Source organism: Sapajus apella, unplaced genomic scaffold, assembly GCF_009761245.1.
Source record: "Sapajus apella isolate SASKATOON/1434 unplaced genomic scaffold, GSC_monkey_1.0 scaffold43, whole genome shotgun sequence".
NCBI classification, from domain to species: Eukaryota; Metazoa; Chordata; class Mammalia; order Primates; family Cebidae; genus Sapajus; species Sapajus apella.
In genome coordinates this window covers 18,984,248-19,005,933 of record NW_022436983.1, presented here as the reverse complement: position 1 = coordinate 19,005,933, position 21,686 = coordinate 18,984,248, and the positions used below count along the sequence as shown (strand labels likewise).

Here is a 21,686-nt window from a genome sequence, read left to right as displayed (position 1 = left end):
GCCCTGAGCCTTTCCCTCCAGCAGCTGCTGTAAGGGTATTTATAGCCTGGAGCGTGAGGGGACAAGGACACGCGCTTTATTTCCGAAGTGATAATTCCAGTTCCAGGTAGGTGAACCCGGGAGGACCTAGTGTCCCCGCCCCAATTCCCACCTCAACTATAGTCCCTGTTCGGGACAGTCCCCACTCGCGCCCAGCCCACCTAGAAACAGTCCCTTCTTACTGAGTTCCAAGTGTTCAGGCCAAAGAGATGGGACTGTTCTTCAGATTCCTCTCCCCAGATTTCAGACTCTCAGCTGCCCACAGCGCTCACCCTCCACGTCCCCGGCAGCCCTCTGCCCTGCGGGTGGGGAGTGCGGCGCGGCGCTGACCTCTAGTGGTCAGCATTGGTAGTGCAAGGCAGACGGCCCAGGTTGAGCCGCGGGGGCGCACCGGGCGGGGGACAGCCACTTGTTCCCATCCCGCTTTCCTCACCCCACTCCTCGTGTACCCGCACCCTTCTGCTCCTTGGCTGAGGCCCAAGGATTGGGCCTGGCAACGCAGTCGTCTTTGGGTAGCTGCCTTCCCGGGACTAGGAACCCTGGATGGAGGGAGCTCTGTCTCTCCGCTCAGTGTCCCACCTCCACCCGCATCGAGGCAGGCACGCAGTTAATGTCTGCCATCAATCCATTTGTCAAATATTTGCGGCACACCTGCCGGGTCAGAGAGAAAAGGACACGACACGACCCGCCCCCCGCTCCTCCACCGGGCCCGCAAGCCAGTCCTGGGACCTGACCGGGCGGGATCGCGGCAAACACTGGGCTGCGAAAGCGCAAAGGAGACCCAACCCATCCGGGTCGGGGAGGAAGGAGAGGCAAGTCCCTGGAGGAGGCGATGCTCTGAAAGACAAGCAGAAGTCAGCTGGGTGAAGACGCAGAGAGAGGGCGGCGCTCCAGGCACGGTGCTCGGCCTCTATTAGCTCTGCCGCCGAGGGCTGGCGGGAGAAGATAAGGCCACACCCCCTGCTGTAATTGGCCAACCGGGGTCCGACATGTGGGCCCTCTGGCTGCCATGATTGGTTTTCCCGTGTCCCTGGGCGGAGCCCGCAGGCAGGTGCTGCGCCCTCTGGGAGCAGGGCTGGGACCTCCGCTGGGGTCTCTGCGAGTCGCCCCCTAGGGCTTCTCCAGGCTGCGGTACTTCTTGCGCTGCACGGACACCGGGTCCTTAAAGAGCACCGGGTCCAGACGCAGACGAGAGGACCGCAAGGGCATGTGGCCGAACGCTGCCGCTATCTGGTTGATGCAGTTGGGGTCTGGGGCCTGCAGCTTTGGCCCGGTGTCCGGGCCCCCAGGCACCTAACAGGAACAGAAGCAATGCGTTAATGGCCTTCTCTGCCTTTCCGAACTCCCACGCCCGTGCAGCAAGAGAAACTAGAATTAGACAGTGAGAGGAAATCCTCCCCGCCATCCCTGCCAGTTCCGACCAGTCCCCCTCAGCCCTCACCAGTGGAGCAGCCTCCTGTCGCTGCTTGCCATAAGGAACCTTGATAGGGGGCAGCTTGGTGACTGCCGCTACTAGGAAATTCATCAGGACGTCCACACAGGTGGGTGCCTCATCTGCCAGGGTCCTCAGAGCCTTGGGCAGGGAGTGGGTGAAGAGAGTGTGGTAATACCTGGACAAGGGGAAAGGACAGGGAGAGATTGCAGAAAAATTCATCCCCAGGCCCCATTCTCCTCCCCTCTGACTTCACCTCTCCCTTCCATCCCCGAGCCTCTGAGCTCTGGCTGCCTCCGAGAGTTCCCATCCCTGACATAAACAGCTCTCCACTGTGCTGTGCCCAGGGCTCATCTGCAGCCAGTGGTGTGTTCCCTGCCCTCTCCCCCAAAGCTCCTTGGGGCTCCCATCCTTGGGCTCTGAGTTCTGAACTCAGGCAGAGCCAAAATTAGGTGGGCTGGGATCAGCTGGTTTCAAAGCCATCAAACATGGCAGCCCAAAGACCAGTTGTGGATGAACCAGGCTGATGCTGCTCTGGGTGAGCCTCACTTCACACGGCCCTCAGACAGGCCAACCTCACCTCGCAGACACTCGATTATTCTTCACTCTACTGAGAATTCCCTGCAGAGCTCCTGGGTACTCTACAAGAGGTTCCAGGTTATGCACATTTGATTTAAACATGTTTAAGGAACCCCTCTAAAGAGGTCCTGCAGAATTCAGTCCCTACCCCAAGACCGGAGCACTTCAGGCACCTTCTGGAAGGTCTGGGATGGTCCCCAACCCACACATCCACATTTACAAAGCATCAGGATTATTCTTTTGTCACCCCACCACCAGAAAACCCACACACTGCCCTTATTCACTCCATGGCTTTACTTAAAATAACAATTGTTACCATTTGTGGAACCTCTGTGTGCCAGGGACTTCATTTAATGATCACACCAGCCCTGGGAGGTGAGTCCATCCCATTTTACAGTTGAGGAAACAAACTCTAAAGAAGTGGGGAGATTTGCCCAGGATCCCACAACTAGGAAGTGGCAGATCTGGGCCTTGAACCTGGATCCCTGGGGTTCAACCTGAGCCACCTGCTCCTGGTTCGGGGTAGAGGGGTCTCTGATCCTCTGATCCCTTTGCAGGGTGAGGGTCTGTACCTATGGTAGAAGGCAGCCATGGTGAGAACCATGGAAAACTCATTTGTCCTCTCAGCAGTGTAGCCCCAGCCACCATGGGCCTCGTCCCAGAAATGGCTCGACGTCAGGAAGCCCACCATCCGCTCCGGGAAGCTCTGCCACACCACAAAGGCAAAGTCCACCTGGAGAGGGACTCAAGTAAGCTGTGAGGAAGGACCTCCTAAATACCTAGGACATCCAGAGAAATGGAGGCAGGGCCAGCCTGGTTGAGGGCCAGGACAGGACTCAGGGGAGAGGAGACGGGAGCCATGACTTGGAATTAGCTGGAAGTGTGGCATGAAAGCTTCCAGGGGGCACAAAAACAATGTTCTCAAATGAGTTCATGGAAAGCTTCAAGGCTCCTAAAGAGAGGGCTGCCTGGCTTGCTGGGGTGGCTTCAAATGCAAGAGGCTGGACCTCAGGACCTGGGATCTCCCCAACTCTGGGAACTTGAGGGACTGCCAGGGCCCTCTGGCTCTGTGTCTACCCACACGGGGCTTCTCTTGGGCCCAGCCCTCACCTCACTTGTGGAAAGACTGCTGCGGGCATCGAGGCTGAGGATGGCATCAGTTCTGATGGTGCTGTATGGGAAGAAGCGATCACTAACCTGTAGGAGGAGAAGAGAGGCGAACTCAGCCATTGGAACCTCCCTCCACCCCCATCCAATAAGTAGAAGCCCTTCAGGCACAGTGTAGACACTTGGGCCGTGAATAAGGCAAGCCTGTGTAGAGCTCGCAGTGTAGAGACCTGGGTTGCAAATACGGCAAGCCTGTGCAGAGCTCGTAGTATAGACACCTGGACTGTGAATACAGCGAGCCTGTGCAGAGCTCATTCTGGGACCTGGGTAACTCATTTGACCTCTTGGATTTCAGTTTCCCCTTTGGTAAAATGGGGCAGTTAGTCTCTAGGGACCCTTCCAGTTTTGACATCTTGGGATTCCTCCATTGTCATGTTGTCATATCAACTTGGGAGGAATTGTCAAACATCTCTCATTTGAAAGAAACAGATCTAGAGAGACGAAGGGACTTGCCCACAACCATGTGGCAGGCATGGTTCCAACCAACCACGGTTCCCAGAAGCCACCCCTTCCTGGCCCAGTGTGCTGCCCTTTGTCCATGTTTTCTCAAGATCCCGGGTTTCTCCTCCGTTTCTCATCTGAGATATCAACACACTCCTCTGTCTTCCCCCATCACATAAGCCCCAGTGCTTTGGAAGCACAATTCACAGGGACCAGGGAGGGAAGAGAATCATTACTATTAGCCCTGCGGCTGAAACCTACTGTGCCATTCTTCAGGCCCAACTGCAGGTCAGGCCCAGGTATTCATAAGACACTCCATGGGTGCCCTCCCCCAGCTCCCAGCATGGGCCCACCCCATTCATGCCTCTCCTCATCCCTCACCTTCCTGCACCCATCAATGACTGTCAAGGGCACTGCTGTTTCCGTCCACCTGGATGGGAGTGGCCTCTCATTGCTCCAGAGAACCAAGATCTAGAGGACAGGAGGTTGTTCCTGAAGTCTGGTATCTGGGGCAGAAGGTGGGTTATGGGACGTGGGGGAGCAGGAGTGATCTTTCTCAAGGTGGAAGAAGTTTTTTTATGGAAGAAGTCAGCTTTATAAAGTGCACATGGGAGAAGGGATTAGTTGGCTCCAAGGTCCTTTTACTGCTGCCCTGTCCTTGCCTCTGGGCTTGTAGGAGGCAGGAATTCTGGTGACATGAAGGTGGTGACCTGTGACTTTAGAATTCAAGATGCTCCATCCCCATCTTTTCTCTAAGGTTTCAATCTCTTCCTCAGCCTCTTTTATCACTCCCAGCCCAGCTCAAATGGCCTATTTGGAGCCTTTCTGTGTGCACCACAGCTCAGCTAACTGCTTCACTTCCTCTGCAAGAACTCTAGTGAGTCTATCTGGCTTCTCTAGAAGTAAGATTTGACAGTTAGTGTGCCGGAAAATGCTAACTCAGTCTGAATCTCTGGGCAGAATGCTTCCCTGCTTTTTCTCTGCTCAGCATTGAGCCCAGGGCCTAGTGCTCAGAAAATGACTGCTGAGTAAAGAATGAATGTTTCCTTCTCCAGCCTCCCAAAGAGACACCTGCTTTTCATGTGGCTTCATCAATTTCTATGGGGAAAAGGCAACAGAATCTTGGGACTTACAGAAGAAGGCAGCAAGAACACTCAGAAATCTTTCTCATGCCTCCCCGCAAAATGAGTGGTCATCCTTGGGGTCTAGAAGTCATCAGGGCCTTGCCCTGTCCCTTGCCCCCACCCTGGATCCCAGTACTCCAGCTGGGAAGGGAACAGACCTGGGCACAGTGCTGAGAGCCTGCCACCGCCTGGATGAGCTTCAGGGGGGGCTGGCCAGAGGCCCCCACCCAGATCAGGGCGCTGAATCTGCCCTCAGGGCGGGAGCCTGGGGGAATGAGACACAGGCTATTAGGTTGGGAGGGAACAGAACCCCATGAAGAATGACCTGAGTAGGGAGTCCCGGGGGCTAAGGAGGGTCTTGGTGGGGCTCTCCGGAGAAGGCTGGGGCAGCCCTGGGTAGAGTTGAGGGAACTTCAGGTTGTCCCATCCCCAGGGCATACCCTGTTGCAGGTGGTAGAAGGGGAAGTCCTGGGGGCTCGTGGAAAAAGTAGACAGGGCCAGGAGTGCCCCTGGGGGACTGTTCCACAGTAGTGAGGGGTGAGCTGATGTTCCAAAGATCCGGTCCTGAATAACCTGAATGAGAGAGGAGCTGAGCAGAGCGAGGGATCTCTGTGACCATGGCCACACCTCTCCTTCCAGGCTCTGGGGAAGGTGGCAGCTGCATCGCCAGACCCCTGGGGTCAGAAGCTGAAGTCTAGCATAGGGCGCACTCCATGATGTTGCTCCAGAGGTGGCAGATGGTGGCAGGGTCACTGCTTCCCCTTCCTTCCTTGCCAGTGACAGATGTCACTAATGGGTCATGACATTCTTTTGGGACTCAGAATCTCTCCCAACATAGCACCCCAGGCAGTCATCAGCAGTCAAGTGGCATTGGTGCATGCTTTAAAATCTATTGGCCACAGCCATCTTCTCTACAGATGGGGAAACTGAGGCCAAGACTGGAGAAGAAACTTGCCCCAAATCTCACGGCCAAGTCTCAGATTCATCCCAGGACCATCTTCAAGATGGGGCGATCCCTAAACACTGGGACAGAGGAGTATGGAGAGGTGACAGGGATGAAGCAGGAGTCAAGGGCCAGGACCGCCATCAGGTGAGCCCCCTCACCTCCAAAGTGGTATGGATGACCTTCTCCACAGAGGAGAAGTAGGCATCCCACAGAAACTGGGTCTGCTGACGAAGGGCGAGGACCTGTGCAGGGGACATCTCCTGGAGGGCAGCCAGGACCTGGGGCAGAGAGAGAGAAAAGTGGCAGGTAATAGAGCAATTTTGAGCCCAGGAGGTCGAGGCTACAGTGAGCCATATTCATGCCACTGCACTCCAGACTGAGCAACAGAGCAAGACCCTATCTCAAAAAAAAAAAAAAAAAAAAAAGAGTGTTCAGGGGTCACACAGAGTTGGGTTTGAATGACACTTGGTAACCATGTGACTGTGGTCAAGGTATTTAACCTCTCCCAGTGTTTGCTCATTAATTGCTTAGTACATTGTAGAGGCTCAGTAAATAAATGGTAGCTACCACTAACCACCTCTACCATTCTCAGGGGATTCAAGGTCATACATATATTTTTCAGAGCTGGAGAAAATTAGTTTCATCAGATGGAAAAGTTGCCATGCGTTTTGCTTTCCCAGCCCAGACCCTATGGAGGCACTCTGAGTTTGAATTTTTTTGTTGCCTTCCCCTAAATTGATATTTAAGCAGTTTGCAGACCACTGGAGCTGGGCCCATGGGGATTGTCTGGTCTAGTTCATCCTATTGTAGACATGGGAAAACTGAGGCTAGAAGAGGATCAGAACTTGCTCTCAGAACCCTTAGGAATCTCTAGCTCCATCAGACCCTATGGGAGCCTGAGTGGGGAGAATTGGTGCTAGGAGAAATTCATCAGTATCCATAGAAGGAGGATAAGAACGAGGACTAAGGCCAGCCTAGATCCAGGGTTCTGGGTCCCTCCCCTTTCCTGGGTCCAGTTCCCACCCTGTGGGCAGGGCTCAAGTTACCTGAAGCAGGAGCCTCTCATCAGCTATGATGGCCGCCTTGGTCCAGTCAATGACCTCGGAGAAGGGCAGCTCCCAGCGGGGACTGAGAAGCACTGGGATGCAGCCGGCCTAGGGGGCGGGGAGGTCAGAGGGAGCCCAGCCCCACCCTGCACAGACTCACCCCACGCCCCCAGTTCCCAGTTGCCCTTGGGGGCACGTGGCAAAGAGGACAGGAAAATGGGGTTTTTCCTAGAGGGGAGGTTACAGTTGTTCTGCAGAGGGTGCAGTGAATGGGGACACAGGCACAACTGAGGCCAGGAGTAAAGAAGCAGGCAGCTCACTGCCCCTTCTCATTGGCCTGGACCCAGAGGACCTGCCAGCTCATGAGTGCCGAGGGACAGAGGACTGGTGACACTCAAATTGCAGTTGTACCTGCAAGGCTTGGAGGAAGCGCGAGGCAGCCTGGGGACGGTGGCCAGAGATGAGGCAGAAGGTGGCATTGGGCAGCATCTCCCAGCGCTGGGTCCTAAAGAGGCACAAAGGGAGGTCCCTGCACACGTGAGCCTGGACAGTGCCCCTCGCCCCACCAGGCTCCCTCAGTGGGAGCACCCCACACCCCAGGACCCCACACTCACACTCCTAAATATGCAAACCCATTTATGCATATGCACAGCTGCACACTGACACACTAACACAAACACAAGCCTCACACCAGCCGTGCATCTGCGGTTAGACTAGGAGTCAGGAGCCCTGTGTTCCAGCTCTGCCTCTGCCCTTGATGGTCTTAGTTAGATGCTTCCCTTGCCTTCTCTAGCCTCAATTTCCTCATCAGTAAAATGGGAGGAAGCAGGTCCTGACGTTTCCGAGGCCCTGCCTGACTTAGACATGCACGTCAGCCCTCCCCGACTCTGCCACACGGAGACTCTCGGCACCACTCACCTTCGCGGCCTCCGAGCCCAGCCCTCCCCCCCACCCTGAGAGCCAGGCCTATGAAAGGCTCCTCTGTCCTGAGGTGGGCTGGGCCCCCAGCCTGGAACCACACAGGAAGCTGCTGCCCAGAGGCCCCTGGCCTAGAGGACAGGCCACCTCTGTTCCTTCCACTCAGCCCCCAGCCTTGTCCCAGGGCCACACTCAGGCTGTGTGTGCCTGTTGGGGAAGACAAGAGTCCCAGCCTCCTCAGAGCCACCCCCAGGGGACCATCGCCTGTGAAACCAGCTCGGGGAGGGATAAAGGGAGAGACCAGGACACAGGCCTGCTCAGTGTGGGACTCATGAGTAGGGCCCAGAGGGTCCTAGGACCCTCCTTTGTTACAGCCTGTTTGGCTCTGAGCCTGAACCTCCAAGAGGCAGACCTGGGATACTTAGGCAGCCTCAGGCCCATGCCCCACTGAACAGATGGGGAAAGTGAGGCCCAGAGAGACACAAGGACTGGCTCAGGGTCACAGATAGGGTTGGGGTGGACCTGGGACTAGAACAGAGATGTGCCGGCTCCTGACCCCGAGTTATCTGAACCACCCCAGAGCTGCTGCTTAGTGGTCTCCCGGGGGACCCCAGCCTTCTTACTCCTCCCGCCATGCTTAAGTGTCCACCAGGCCCTTCCTGGAAGAAGCCACAAGTTAGCATCAGGACACCCTTCACCTCATTAAAAGCCACAGCGGAGGCCAACCAGGTACAGCCCCCTTCACCCCCAAATCAACCTCTAAGAAACTGAAAACCTCTAGGTTAAGGCTGAATAAAGTGCACCACTGAGCCTTAACCTCCCTGGATCCTCTGTGCCTTTAAGATCCCTTCTCCCTCACATTGGAGGGCCCCTCCCTGCCTTGTCAGCCTGAGGAAGTCCTCCTACTCATCTTTTTCTTTGAGACAAGCTCTTGCTCTGTCACCCAGGCTGGAGTGCAGTGGTGTCATCACAGCTCACTGCAGCCTCGACTTCCCAGGATCAAACTATTCTCCTGCCTCAGCCTCTGGAGTAGCTGGGACTACAGGCTGTGCTACCATTGTCTGGCTATTGTTGTTATTATTATTATTATTATTATTATTATTATTATTACTATAGCTCTGTTGCCCAGGCTATCTCAAACTCCTGGCCTCAAGTGATCCTCCTGTCTCAGTCTTCCAAAGTATTGGGGTCACAGACATGAGCCACTGAACCTTGCTTTCTCCTATGCTGTCTTAATGTCTAAGCTGAAACATCACATCCTCTAGGAACCCTCCTTAATCTCTCTAGAGATGGCTCTCTCTGCTCCCACCTCCCAGTGGACTGCAGTGGTAATGATCAAGCTAACCTATATTGAGTATGTACTTTGCTTCAGGCACAGTCCTAAGTGCTTCATATGTATTACCTCAGTTCATTCTCACAGCACCTCTTTGAGATGGGGGGTATGCACTGTTATTATCTCATTTTACAGATGAGAAAACTGAGGCCCAAAGAGGTCACACAGCTCTTAAGTAGAGGAGTCAGGCAGGCAGCCTGCGCAGCCACTCTGCTTAACAATGTGTGTCGAACAGTTGACTTGCCTGTCTCTCCTACAAGTCTGAGCTCCTTGAGGATGGGGCTGTACCTCCCCCATCAGTATCCCCAGGGCCTAGCAGGGTGCCTGGTGGAGAATGGACACTCAGTGGGTGCTGCCTGAATGCTCAGTGTGACACTAGGAAATACATCTGGGACCAAGAGACCAGGTATCCAGGAGGTCAATTTCAGCAGAAATTCTAGTGATGGAGCAGGCTGAGAGTGCAGCCAGTGTGTGGTCTCTGGAGGTGGTGAGTTCCTTATCAGTAAAGGCAAATAAGTAGAGGCTGCATGAGCACCTGTGTTGGGGAACAGGGAGTGTGTTACAGAGGGAGTTTGTGCATCTGTATGGTGACCACTGATGAAGTCTTAGGATTCTGTGGCCACATAAAGTATGCCATAGACTCAGGGCCTCAGTGCCCAAGGGTGGCCAACGTGGCTGTACCCATGCCTCAGAGTTCTACTGGGGCCTGGCCAGAGGCAGGGCCACGTTGTGACTTCCATGTGGCCTAGGCACTTTGGCCTTCACAGTCCCTCCTGCCATAAAAAAGGAATATAGTTCATAACTGTGTTGGTATGAAAACAAAGAGTATTATATATTAAAACATTTTCTGCCAGGTGAGGTGGCTCACGCCTGTAATCTCAGCACTTTGGAAGGCTGAGGCAGGCAGATCATTTGAGGTCATGGGTTCGAGACCAGCCTGACCAACATGGTGAAACCCTGTCTTTACAAAAATTAAGTAGGCGTGGTGGTGGACACCTGTAATCTCAGCTACTTGGGAGGCTGAGGCAGGAGAATTGCTTGAACCCAGGAGGTGGAGGTTGCAGTGAGTCAAGATTGTGCCACTCAAGTCCAGCCTGGGCAACAAGAGCAAGACTTTCTCTCAAAAAAAAAAAATTTTTTTTTCTTCTACCTGAAAGTTTATTTTTAAATCTGCCTTTTTTTTTTTTTTTTTTTTTTAATTTTTTGAGACAGGGTCTCACTCTGCTGCCCAGGCTGGAGTGAAGTGGTATGATCTCAGCTCACTGCAGCCTTGACCCCCTGGGCTCAAGCAATCCTCCCACCTCAGCCTCCCAAGTAGCTGGGACTATAGGCATGTACCACCACACCCAGCTAATGCTTGTAATTTTTGTAGAGACAGGGTCTCGCCATATTGCTAAGATCAAGCAATTCACTCGCCTCAGCCTCCCAAAGTTCTGGGATCACAGGCGTGAGCCACTGCACCTAGCCCTGATTTTCAAAAAATGAAAATATTTTCATGGGCCTATAAAAGTATCAGGGCCCTAGGTACTGACTGCACCCCTTGTTCCCAACGGATACAGGCTGGGGGACTTTAAAACATGCATCAAATTTATGTTAAAATATGGGGGAGAATACATATATTGCTTGTACACACTCAGGGTTTCTCAGAAAAGACACTGGAAGCGGTGTTTGGCTCCAGGCAGAAAAACTGGGTGGCCAGGGAGAGGGGCCGAAGGGAGGCTTTTCACTCTATGCCCCTTTGTGCCTTTGGAATTTTGTAACATGTGAATGAATTACCTATTCATAAAAATGAATAAATAACAATTTGAATGGGTGGAGATTTATTCCAAAGCAACAAGAGACTGTTCAACCAAGGTGGAAAAACATGGGCTTTGGAGCCAAAAGTATAGGGTTGAATCCCAACTCCACTGCTTCCAAGCGCGTGATTAGAAAAGTGAGGGGCCCTTGGAGAATGGGGGACCTTGTCACCCTGGGCTACTCCACCTCTCTGAGCCTCGGTTTTCCATTCCCTGACATGGAGATAATAATACCTCCCTTGAAGGGGGCATGAGAGGATCAGCACTGACTTAGGTAAAGTGCCTGGCACAGCACCTGGCCCAAGGCAGGCACTCCTCAGATGTAGCCTCCTCCCCTCCCAACTCTGGCCCGGCTGAGGGAATGTGGGGCAGTGGCAGGGGCTGTGAATGGCCTCTTTCTCTGGCCAGCACTTGTTTATTCAGGCTATCTCTCTCACTCTGTCCCTATACTGTCTGGCCCAGGCAGCTGCCTGGCACTTTGGAGAAACTGAGGCTCAAGCTACTCAAGAGATGACAAGTCCCATCACCTGCAGGGAGGCCGAGGACAAAGACAAAACTCCTTGAGGGTCAGAGGACAAGGCTACCAAGCTTTGCCCCTGGGAAATAAAACTTATCACAAATGCTACTCAGAGGGTCACCCACACTAATTAGAAGACCATAGCCAGCTCTTGTCAATTTCAGATCCATTAGTAAACATTTAATGAGCACCTACCTGCTGTGTGCAGCTCCCTAACTTTCAGTTTCTCAAAGTTCAGACTGAAATTGCTTTCAGGTTCACCAATAACGAACTGTGCATAACGGTAACTAAAGTCAGCCAAAAGAAGAACTTCCTTTAAGAATACCTGGGTGCCTCAACAGAAAAGTGAGGCACAAGAGCCTTGTCGCCCAAAGCGAGCTTCTGCCTGAGCTCAAGCTGCAAGGGCTTGGGTGAGATCCCTGACTTTTCAGGCTTCCTCCTTGGAGACCACTAGGGATGGGTCCTGGCAGAAGGACCCTGGGCCTGACCGGGACAAGTCCTTTTCTACTCCTGATTGTGAGGGCTCCCTGCAGGCCTCCTTCTACCTTCAGAAAGTGGAAAGATCCCATTCCCACAAGAGCCTTTTGACCTGAGAGACATCCCCAAGCAGAGGCAAGAATCCCTGGAGGGAGCGGAGCTCAGAATAATTGATGTTGTTCAAGCAGAGAACAGGGAGAGAGACCTGTGAGAGGATACCACAGTGACAGTTCCTTACTCAGGTCTGCCCCTGGATGGGGTGGATACAGAGGGAACCCTCCGCCACCAGGGCCCTGGGCAACCTCAGAAGGACTTCCATTCTTGCCTGCCCAGCCAGTCTTTGGAGACTGCTGGCCTGCTGAGGACACAAAGGAATTAGAGTGCTTAGAGGACAATCTCTATCACCTGAGGTGCATCACCCCAACTAGCCCAGGTGGAAAAGAGTTTCCGCACAAGCTCACCAGCTCCCACAGGCCTCCAGCCCTTTATACATATCAAGGCCTTCTCACTGGCAGAAAGTTCTTCCTTATATCTGACCTACGTCATATTTGCTGTAACCAAAGGCTGTTTCCTTGAGAGGTTAATCCCCAAAATGAGAAATAGGAGCAGCTTCCACCTGTGACTGTGAGGCCCCTCTGAGGCATTTGATGAGTGATCATAAACATTTGCTTAAAACTCAGAATTCTCATACTGAAGGCTTTGGAGACAGGCAATTCTGGATCAAAACACTGGCTCCTTCCGGCTGGGTGGCCTCAGAAAAATTACTTAACCTGTCTGAGCTTTAGTGTCTGGTACACAAACACTTAAATGCTAACAACTAGTATCTTTTATTATAATGATGATTTATATAAGTGCTTAGCACAGAGTAACCACTATATATATGTATGTGGAAAAAAAAAGTATTAGGGTAGGAGGTTTGGAATAAGGGAGAGGAAGTAAATAGGAGTGAGTTGTGTTTTATGTTTTTTAAAGATTCCCAGGGGAGAACTCTAAAACCTACGTTAGATACCCCTTTGCAAAAAGTGCCCATCTTAATGGAAGTGCTCTCTGCCATCTAACCTGGCTCCCTCCTGCTGCAGTTGAGGCCTAAGGCTGCCAGGACTACCTGGTTCTCCCATCCCAGTCCTAACTTCTACGCTCACCTCTGGGCTTGCATCTATCCCAGCCCCATCCCATGCAGCCCCCAAGGCAAAAGGTTCACTTACTGCCCAGGTCCAGGGTCTTGCTCACAGCGCCCATCCCAGGGGCAGGCAGAGGAGTTGCTGCCTGCTGTGCGCCACCCACCCCTCTCCTCTTCCAGGGCTAGCAGGGCTACCCCGCGCTGGGGGCTGTGTTGCCGCAGCTGGCCAGGAGCCCCACCTCGCAATGGGTGGGCTTCAGGGAGAAAAGGGAGGGCCACATCAAAGCCAGCACGGAAGGAGTCCACTGTGGGGCTGGCCTCGGCCACCATAGCCTGTCCCAGCTGGAAGGTCCTGGGGCAGGAGGCTGGGTGGAGACGAAGGACCAGATGGTTCCTGCCCCTGTTCCATTGCAGAGGCATTGAGCTGCACTCTCCAGTCTGGGCATCCAGGCTGAGGAGGAGGAGGAGGCAGGCCCCAGCAGGGCTGAATGTATGGAAGCGAGAGTCCTCAATGGAAGCCAGGATCTTGCGATGGGTCTCAGAGATCGGTCCAGCCGCTGGATACACGAATACCTTGAGGCCATCACCCCTGCACTTCGAGGTGTCAAAGCAGGATCCCCAGTTGCAGCTGCCACCATGGGGGGCTCGAGGAGGCTGAGCGGCATCTTCTGGGAGCTCTCCAGGCTGGGAGAAGCTCTGCAGGAGGTCTGCGTCCAGCCAGCGAGGCCAGCCTTGGGGAGCCCGGGGCCGAGGTCTGGGAGGCAATGCCAGGCGGAGAAGGGAGAAGCCTCCCAGCAGGACGAGCAGGAGCCAGGAGGCTGACAGTGCCAGCCAGACGGACTTTCTTCTCCACGACTGCATGTGGCCACCCACAGCCAGGGCTGGGGAAGCTGGGAGGCCTCTGCCAGCAAGCAAGCAGGAAGAGCAGGGCCTGTCGGGGGAAACAGGAGCTGGGACCCGCCTGCTAGCCCTGCGCTTTCATTGTGCAGATAAGAAGACTGAGGCCCATGGAGACCAGGCCACCTGTGTAAGGTCAGACAGTGAGTCACAGGCCAGGCAGGAGGAGGCCAGGTAGGACCCAGCTTGCTGGCCTGGCCCCCTGCTCTCAAGACTCTGCCTCCTCGGCCTTGGACAACCAAGCCACCGTTTGCCCTCCCAGTAGGGACCACTGCCCCGGCGCACTGCTGTGGCTGACGCAACCCCTGTCCAGAATGCAGGGCCGTGTCCCTCTGCCCTGCTGGCTGCACCCCTTGACCTTACCCTCAACTGAGAGGAGGGCTGTCTGCCAGGCCATGGGGACCAGTCAGGGCTCCCACAGGGGGCGGCTTAGCCAGGGACAGGCTGGAGGGAGCAGGGCTGGTCTTCCCACTCCTCCCCTCGCCTGAGCAGCCCTGGCTGCCCCTGTGCCTGCTGGCAGACACTCCTGGGCTGTGGGCATGTGGCTGGAGCTAAAATTAGACCCTGCGTCCCATGTGGATCATCGGAGTCAGCTGAGGTCACAGCCTGGGTGCAGCTGGTGCCCCCGCTTTGGAGAGCCAGGCGGGCGTGGGGTCCTGGTCCTCATCCACTCTGCCGCTGCCCCAGCTCAGGAAGTGTAGCCCCTCTTCCCTGCAGCCCAGCAGCTGCCCTGCACTGTCTGGCTTGGAGCTATCACAGTGCAGAGGCCAGGGCCGCTGTGCCAAGCCCCTCAAACCCTGCGGCATCTCTTCCCATCCCTCTCCAATCGGCAACTGGCCGGTCTAGACCTCTTTCCTTAGGAGCAGCCTGGCTCCTCCCCTACCAGCCCTGATTCGCTCCTGGCTGGGAGGCAGGGACTCCATTTAACCCCTTCCAAACCAGTTTCCTCAACTGCTAATCCAACCAGCAAGTACCGCAACTCACAGCTGGCCATGAGCTGTCACAGCCTCTGTCTCAGTCCTCTAGCCACCCTCCAAGGCAGAGGTTTACCTGTCATTTTTTACAGATGAGAAAAGCTCAGAGAGGGGATGGACTCTTCCTAAGGTGACCTAGCTAAGAAGTGGCAGGGTGGGATTTGAACCCTGAGCTCCTGATCGTTGGTCACCCCAGCCGTGGACCCTGTGGGTGGAGCAAAAGCTAGACCCTGCACCCGCTGTGGGCTATCAGAGTCAGTGGAGGTCAGAGCCTGAGTATGGGGACTCTACAATCAGCAGATGAGATGCGTGAGGAGTTAAGGGGTGGAGGTGGTGGAATTGGATAAGGTGCCCCCAACTGTCCCCAAGATTGGTCTCTCTTCCTTCAGCAGCCCCACCCCCAATCTCCTGCAACTCCCAGCCTTTGGCTCCAGTCTATATGGAAAGTTCTCTCTGCACTTGACTCTCTGTGAATCCAGGCCCCATGGAGGGATTTCCCTGGTCAGTGCCCTATGAGAGGAGTCAGGAGTGGGTGATGCCATCCACTGAGGAATCACTGGAGTGGTGGGGGAGATACATTCTGGCCACAAGGAGCCCTGGGCTCATAACGGGAGGCATGGGGAATCGCAGACTTGAGTGGGCTCTGCCTCTTCCCCTGACTGCCTCAGGGGTGTGGGGCCTCTGTCCCCTTATCTCTGGGATGGGCATAATCTCAGCCAGGAATGGGTTGCAAGGTTGACCCAGGCCTGTCCCCTGGGGTCCCTCACAAGGGGTGGCCTCCTTTCCCCTGCTTGCCTCCCTTTGATCTTGGAGGGCTGCTGATCAGATGAATGAGCCACCATGGAACGTGTTGCCCTCAGTGAGCAGCCAGTCTGAGACTGTCCTAAAAATGGCCTACAAAGGGGAAACCGGCCTCTCGGCACTAACGGCTCAGTCACTCAGTGATGAACCGTGGCTCCTGCACACCTCAGTTCTCCGACACTGAGAGGCCCCCACACAGGCCACTGGCTGCTTCTACTTCTCAAGGCCCCCTCTCACCATGCCCAGCCAACTCCTCATCCTGCAGGAGTCAGCTAAAAGCTCCCTCCCCATTGGAGAAAGAAGCTTCTCCAGTGTTCCTCAGGCTGGGTTAGAGCCCCCTTCTAGGTCCTCATGCCACTCCTTCATCCCTCTATCCCCATACGCAGTCATTCATTCATCTAACAAACAGGAGTGTTGAATATGGGCCAGGTTCTGAGCTAGGCCGGGGACACGACGCTGAGTAAGAGTAATCATAGCTGACACTTGTATTGCGCTTACCATGTGCCAAGCATCTCTCGTTTGTATCAGCTCGTTTCATCCTTGCCCCAACCCTAGGAGAGAGAAGCTGATGATCCACATTTTGCAGATGAGAAAACTGAGGCCCAGGGAGCTTAGGTAAATTTAAGCTGCCTAAATTCTCATGGCTTAGCCAAGACTTGGACCCAGGTAGTGCACTCCTAGAACCACTGCACCATTCCAGCTCCCAACAGTGAGGGAGACAGATGAGCTTGCTATCCTGGAGAAGACAATTACAGAACTAGGCAATTGCAGGCAATTCCAGAATGAGGGGAGGGGACCCTGAGAGTACACAGAAAGGCTCCCTTGCCCAGGGGACCAGAGAAGCCTTCCGAGGAAATGATACCTACCCTAAGACCTGAAAGAGAGCAATGTGGTTTTTAGAAAAATCACTGTGGCTTTCTGTGTGGGGACAGACAGGAAATGGCAGGACTGGAGGCAAGGACAGATTTTTGGGGTCTGTCACCCCACAAGTCTCTCATTCATTCAACAGCTATTTAATGAACCCCTACTGCGAGGCCAGGCAGGTCTTAAGGACAGTAAGCAAAGCAGAAAAAATCTTGCCCTCCTGGAACTTACCTTCCAGGGAGGGGAAATAAGCAAGAAGAGAATGAATAAATATCTCATGCTATTTGGCAATAACCACTGGAGAGATGGGATGAGTTGCAATGTTAAACAGAATTACAGGAGGCCTCATCAAAAAGCTGGCATCTGTGGCCTGGTGCGATGGCTCACATCTGTAATCCCAGCACTTTGGGAGGTTGAGTGGGCAGATCACTTGAGGCCGGGAGTTCAAGACCAGCCTGCCCAATAAAGCAAGACCCTATCTCTACTAAAAATACAAAAATTAGTTGGGTGTGGTAGTGTATGCCTGTAATCCCAGCTACTCGGGAGGGTGAGGTAGGAGGATTGCTTGATTCCAGGAACTTTAGGCTGTGGTGGGCTGTGATGGTGCCACTGTATTCTAGCCCAGGCACAAGAGGAAGACCACATCTTTTAAAAATGTAAAGCAAATAAAAATAAATAAGCCAGGCAAGGTGGCACACACCTATAATCCCAGCTACTCAGGAGGCTCAGGCAGGAGGTTGTCTTAAGCCCAGGAGTTTGAGATCAGCCTAGGCAACATAGCAAGGCTGTCTTTATTGTTTTTTTAAAGACATATATATATATGCATTCAACAAATATTTGTTGAATGAGTGAAGGAATGGATGGATGGACAAAGTTGAGATGGCTAGGAGGCCAAGGCCAGCTGGTTTGGGGTTTGGGGAAATACCTAACCCCATTCTATTAATAGCTCTGTGTATCCCCCATCCCAGCCCTGAGCACCCTGGCTGGCTCCTGCCCATGCCCATATTGGTGCACACACAGAAGCCTTCTCCTACCTTCATCCCGGTGGGGGAGGCTCTCAGGCCAGCTGAAACCTGGCCTTGTCTGGACTGCAATTCACAGGGTTGCCCTGGGGTTTGGATGGAGGAAGAGAAGGCAGGGGCATCCTGGCAGGCAGGACTGAGATCAGGGATTTGTCAGGGGCCTCCATCAGGCTTTTCAGTGCTCAGTAAAGCCACCAGGAGCCCCCATCCTATACCTGGGCTCTGGTCAATGGGACAGAAGCAAATACTTCGGGGGATGGGAATGAGCCAGAGCAAGAAGGAGAGGACAGCACCGAGGAGAGGGCCTAGCCTCTGGTGCAAGGTAGGCGGCTTCCTGGAGGAGGCAGAAGACTTGTTCCTTACAGGACAAGATTGAAGTAGGCCTTTGTGTGAATTTGAGAGCTCTGAGCACTGCAGTGTGTGTCATAGCTGTGGTGGTGTCACAGCTGCCTGGGTGCTGCCTGGGCATGGGGGTGCTTCCTGCCTGAAGCACTAGGTGTCATATTGGCCAGGACACCCAGGCAGAAAATGGGGCCTAATAATACCATGTTTCACCTGAAGTGTTTCCTCTCTGCACCCTGCTTGGCCTTCCTTCCTCCCTTCCGCTTCAGGCTGGGCCTGAAATCTCCAGAAGTAATGGCCCTGGTCCTCAGAGAAAGGGACCCAACAGTAGAGTTCTGTGGTTAAGAGGACTTTAGCTCTTTCACAAGCTGGATGTTCCTGTGCAAGTTACTTCACCTCTCTGTGCTTCTGTTTCCTATCAGTAAAATGGGGATGCTAATAATAGCTCCTTCCTTAAAGGCTTGCTGGGAAGGAAATTAAATAAATGAGATAGTGAGTGTGTAACATTCAGCACCCCATGCCTGGTGTGGAGCAGGCCCCTAACAAATGGCATCCTTCTGTCCCTCCTCAGACCCAGGGAGGTGAGACTCGCCCAAGGGGCGCCAAGGTATCCATCTGGCTGGATCAGGACCAAGACTTGGGCTTCCCCCTCCCTGTTCCTCTTGCCGCACCTCCACCTCCATTCAGGAAGAAAAAAGATACTTGGACTCCAGGAAATGATCACCGTGGAAACCCATCTGCTGCTTCTTGTCTATGGCTGTTTGTTCCTCCAGCTCTGGGCTGCCTGAGTGTCTCACTGCAGAATTAGCAAGTGTGGAGGCTGGAGGATTCCGGAGGCTCTGGGGTCGCAGTTCTCTCTTGCCTGAGCGCAGAGATAACGACAAGCCACGGTGAATCCCAAATTCTGCAATATCAATCAGCTCCAGATGAATGTCTGCCCCCGTAGATCCCCGCCTCCGACAGGATGCAGAGCAGTTCCCGCTCATAGCAAGTAACCACACCTGAACCCCACAGGGTACAGGGTCAGGGAAGCCATGCGGTGGACCTGGGGATGGGGGATGGGGAAGCAGGTTCCAGCCCCTGCGCCTCTTCTAGGCATGGCTATGTGACCTTGGACAAGTCACACCCTTTCTCTGGGCCTTCATTTTCTTTTTTAACATATTTTTTAAATTTGCTTTTTATTTTAAAATTTGTTTTAGAAACAGAGTCTCACTCTGTCACCCAGGCTGGAGTGCAGAGGTGCAACCACAGCTCACGGGAGCCTCAGACTCCTGGGCTCAAGTGATCCTCTCACCTCGGCCTCTTAACACACTGGGACTACAGACGTGAGCCACCACACCTGGCCTCGGGTTTTTCTTTTCTTTTTGTCTTTTTTTTGAGATGGAGTCTTGCTCTGTCACCCAGGCTGGAGTGCAGTGGCACGATCTCAGCTCACTGCAGCCTCTGCCTTCAAGCAATTCTCTGCCTCAGCCTCCTGAGTACCTGGGATTACAGGCACCTACCACCACGCCTGGCTAATTTTTGTATTTTTAGTAGAGACAGGGTTCTCCATGTTGGCCAGGCTGGTCTCGAACTCCTGACCTCAGTGATCTGCCAGCCTCGGCCTCCGAAAGTGCTAGGATTACAGGCATGAGCCATCGAGCCCAGCCTTCATTTTTTTTTTTTTTTTCTGAGACAGAGTCTCGCTCTGTCACCCAGGCTGTGGTGCAGTGGTGCGATCTCCGCTCACTGCAACCTCCGTCTCCCGGGTTCAAACGATTCTCCCACCCTAGCCTCCTGAGTAGCTGGGATTACAGGTACCCACCACCACTCATGGCTCGGTGAGCTCCAAAATTATAATCCTCTAAATGTAAAAAAAAAAAAAAAAAAAAATCACACAAATACACAGTGAGCACATCTCTGTTAATTTCACTCATTAGAAAAATTAATTTCTAATTTTTCTGTTTTTAGTAAAGATGGGGTTTTGCCATGTTGGCCAAGCTGGTCTCAAACTCCTGACCTCAGGTGATCCACCCGCCTCGGCCTCTCAAAGTGCTGGGATCACAGTGTGAGCCACCACGCCCAGCCTCAGGCTTTCATTTTCTTATCATTAGCCTAAAATGGTAGCAGAACTTGGCTTTTCAGAGCAAAAAGATCAGAAATTCTTGCTCAGAAGTAATCCTGACACAGGTCGGAAGGTCACTCCTTCCGTTTCCCATCCTGTCAACACGACTTTGTTAAGGAAAATTTTGTAAAACTTAGAAGTGAAGCAATGAGGAGCCTGTGTGGCCTTAATCCTCCCACTGGGGCATTGCATAACAAGCTCTCAAGTGTTGTGGGACTCCCTAAAGGGGAGTAACTTTGTTTGCCTTTTTTTTTTTTAGACAGGATCTCGCTCTGTTGCCCAGGCTGGAGTGCAGTGGCATAATCATGGCTCACTGCAGCCTTGACCTCCCAGGCTCAAGTGATCCTCCTACCTCAACCTCCTAAGTAGCCAGGACTACAGGCATGCACCACCACTCCTGGCTTTTTTTTTTTTTTTTTTTGGTAGAGACAAGTTCTCTCTCTGTTGCCCAGGCTGGTCTCTAACACCTGGGCGCAAGCCATTCTCCTGCCTCACCCTCTCAAAATGTTGGGATTACCGGCATGAACCACTGTGCCTGGCCTTGTTTGACTTTTTACTCCCTATGTGTTGGAGCCCAAACATTTAATAAGTCTGAGAACTAAGGTGCTAAGGTGTAGAAAACAGATAAGCTACAAACAATTTTTGTCCAACAGTGATACAGATGACTTCTGACTGGTAGGGATCACCTCTAAAGGTTATAGTTCATGAACTGTAGGGCATTTCCTAGTTTGAGATCTAACCGGCAATCTTGTTCCAGCGTTCCCTGTGCTTCCTCCACTCCCATCAATGAGTTCTCTGAACCAGGTCTGTCATCCTGAGAGCTGCCTTGTGAATGGTGAAATTAACAGAGATGTGCTCACTGTGTATTTGTATGATTTTTTTTTTTTTTTTTTTTTTTTACATTTAGAGGATTATAATTTTGGAGCTCACCGAGCCTCATTTTCCTCTTCTGTAAAATAGGGAATTCAAGGGACAGGTTGAACATGTGCCAGGCGCTACTGAGCTCTTTAAATCCAGAATTTCATTTAAGCCTCACAGCAAAACTGCCAGGGCAGATGGCTATTCCCCCAGTTTTACAGATGAGGCTCAGAGAGGTGGTGATTGCCCCAAGGCCACACAGCCATTCAGTAACAGCCTGGATTTTAGCCACTGCATCACAGAGGACTAATTCCCTCCTCACAGGCTTACTGAGGGGCTCGTTGGATGAGATAACAGGTGCGAAAGTGCTTGGCAAACCGTACAGGTAGATACACAAGCGATCATTATAGTCAACCCGAGTCTACCTTGCCTTACCTTTCCTTTCCCCTCATGCCACCTTGCCTAAGACCAAGTCTAACTCTACTTGATGTTGCCCCAGACTCATATGGACTTCAGTTGGGATGGCACCAGCTTTAAGAGGCTAAAGAAGAGAACTGAAGCCAGAAAATGAGACATAGGATTTATTTGAGGAGACTTACATACTGGGTGGTCCAGTGGTGGCAAGCTGGACGGGAGAACCACAACTGCTTGCAAAAGGCATGCAGCTTATATTGCACCCTTGGCCGGGCATGGTGGCTCACGCCTGTAATCCCAGCACTTTGGGAGGCCAAAGTGGGTGGATCACCTGAGGTCCAGAGTTCGAGACCAGCCTGGCCAGCATGGCGAAACCCCGTCTCTACTAAAAAGATATAGCATCCTCACTTAGCACCCTCCCCAGCATCCTTCAAGTGGCAATGCTCATTTCTTCAGTTATTGCTGTCAGGTGCAT

The 21,686-nt window shown here is 53.1% G+C and overlaps 1 protein-coding gene across 2 annotated transcripts; it reads right to left on the bottom strand.

Moving 5' to 3' along the window:
* Window positions 1-54: 54 nt before the first annotated feature.
* EXTL1 (exostosin like glycosyltransferase 1) lies at window positions 55-14,790 on the bottom strand. Of its 2 annotated transcripts, XM_032300906.1 has the most exons (12): window positions 14,196-14,788; window positions 13,021-13,866; window positions 7,186-7,279; window positions 6,775-6,882; window positions 5,887-6,006; window positions 5,223-5,355; window positions 4,941-5,047; window positions 4,040-4,129; window positions 3,161-3,247; window positions 2,623-2,783; window positions 1,481-1,649; window positions 55-1,332 (listed from the first exon to the last, which is right to left on the bottom strand). In XM_032300906.1, exons 2-12 carry the CDS (start codon window positions 13,794-13,796, stop codon window positions 1,150-1,152), a joined length of 2,028 nt encoding a protein of 675 aa, XP_032156797.1. In that variant the 5' UTR covers window positions 13,797-13,866; window positions 14,196-14,788; the 3' UTR covers window positions 55-1,149. The 2 variants fall into 2 exon arrangements, with proteins under 2 accessions (XP_032156797.1, XP_032156798.1); XM_032300907.1 differs by lacking the exon at window positions 6,775-6,882 and having other exon boundaries at window positions 13,021-14,790.
* Window positions 14,791-21,686: the final 6,896 nt, after the last annotated feature.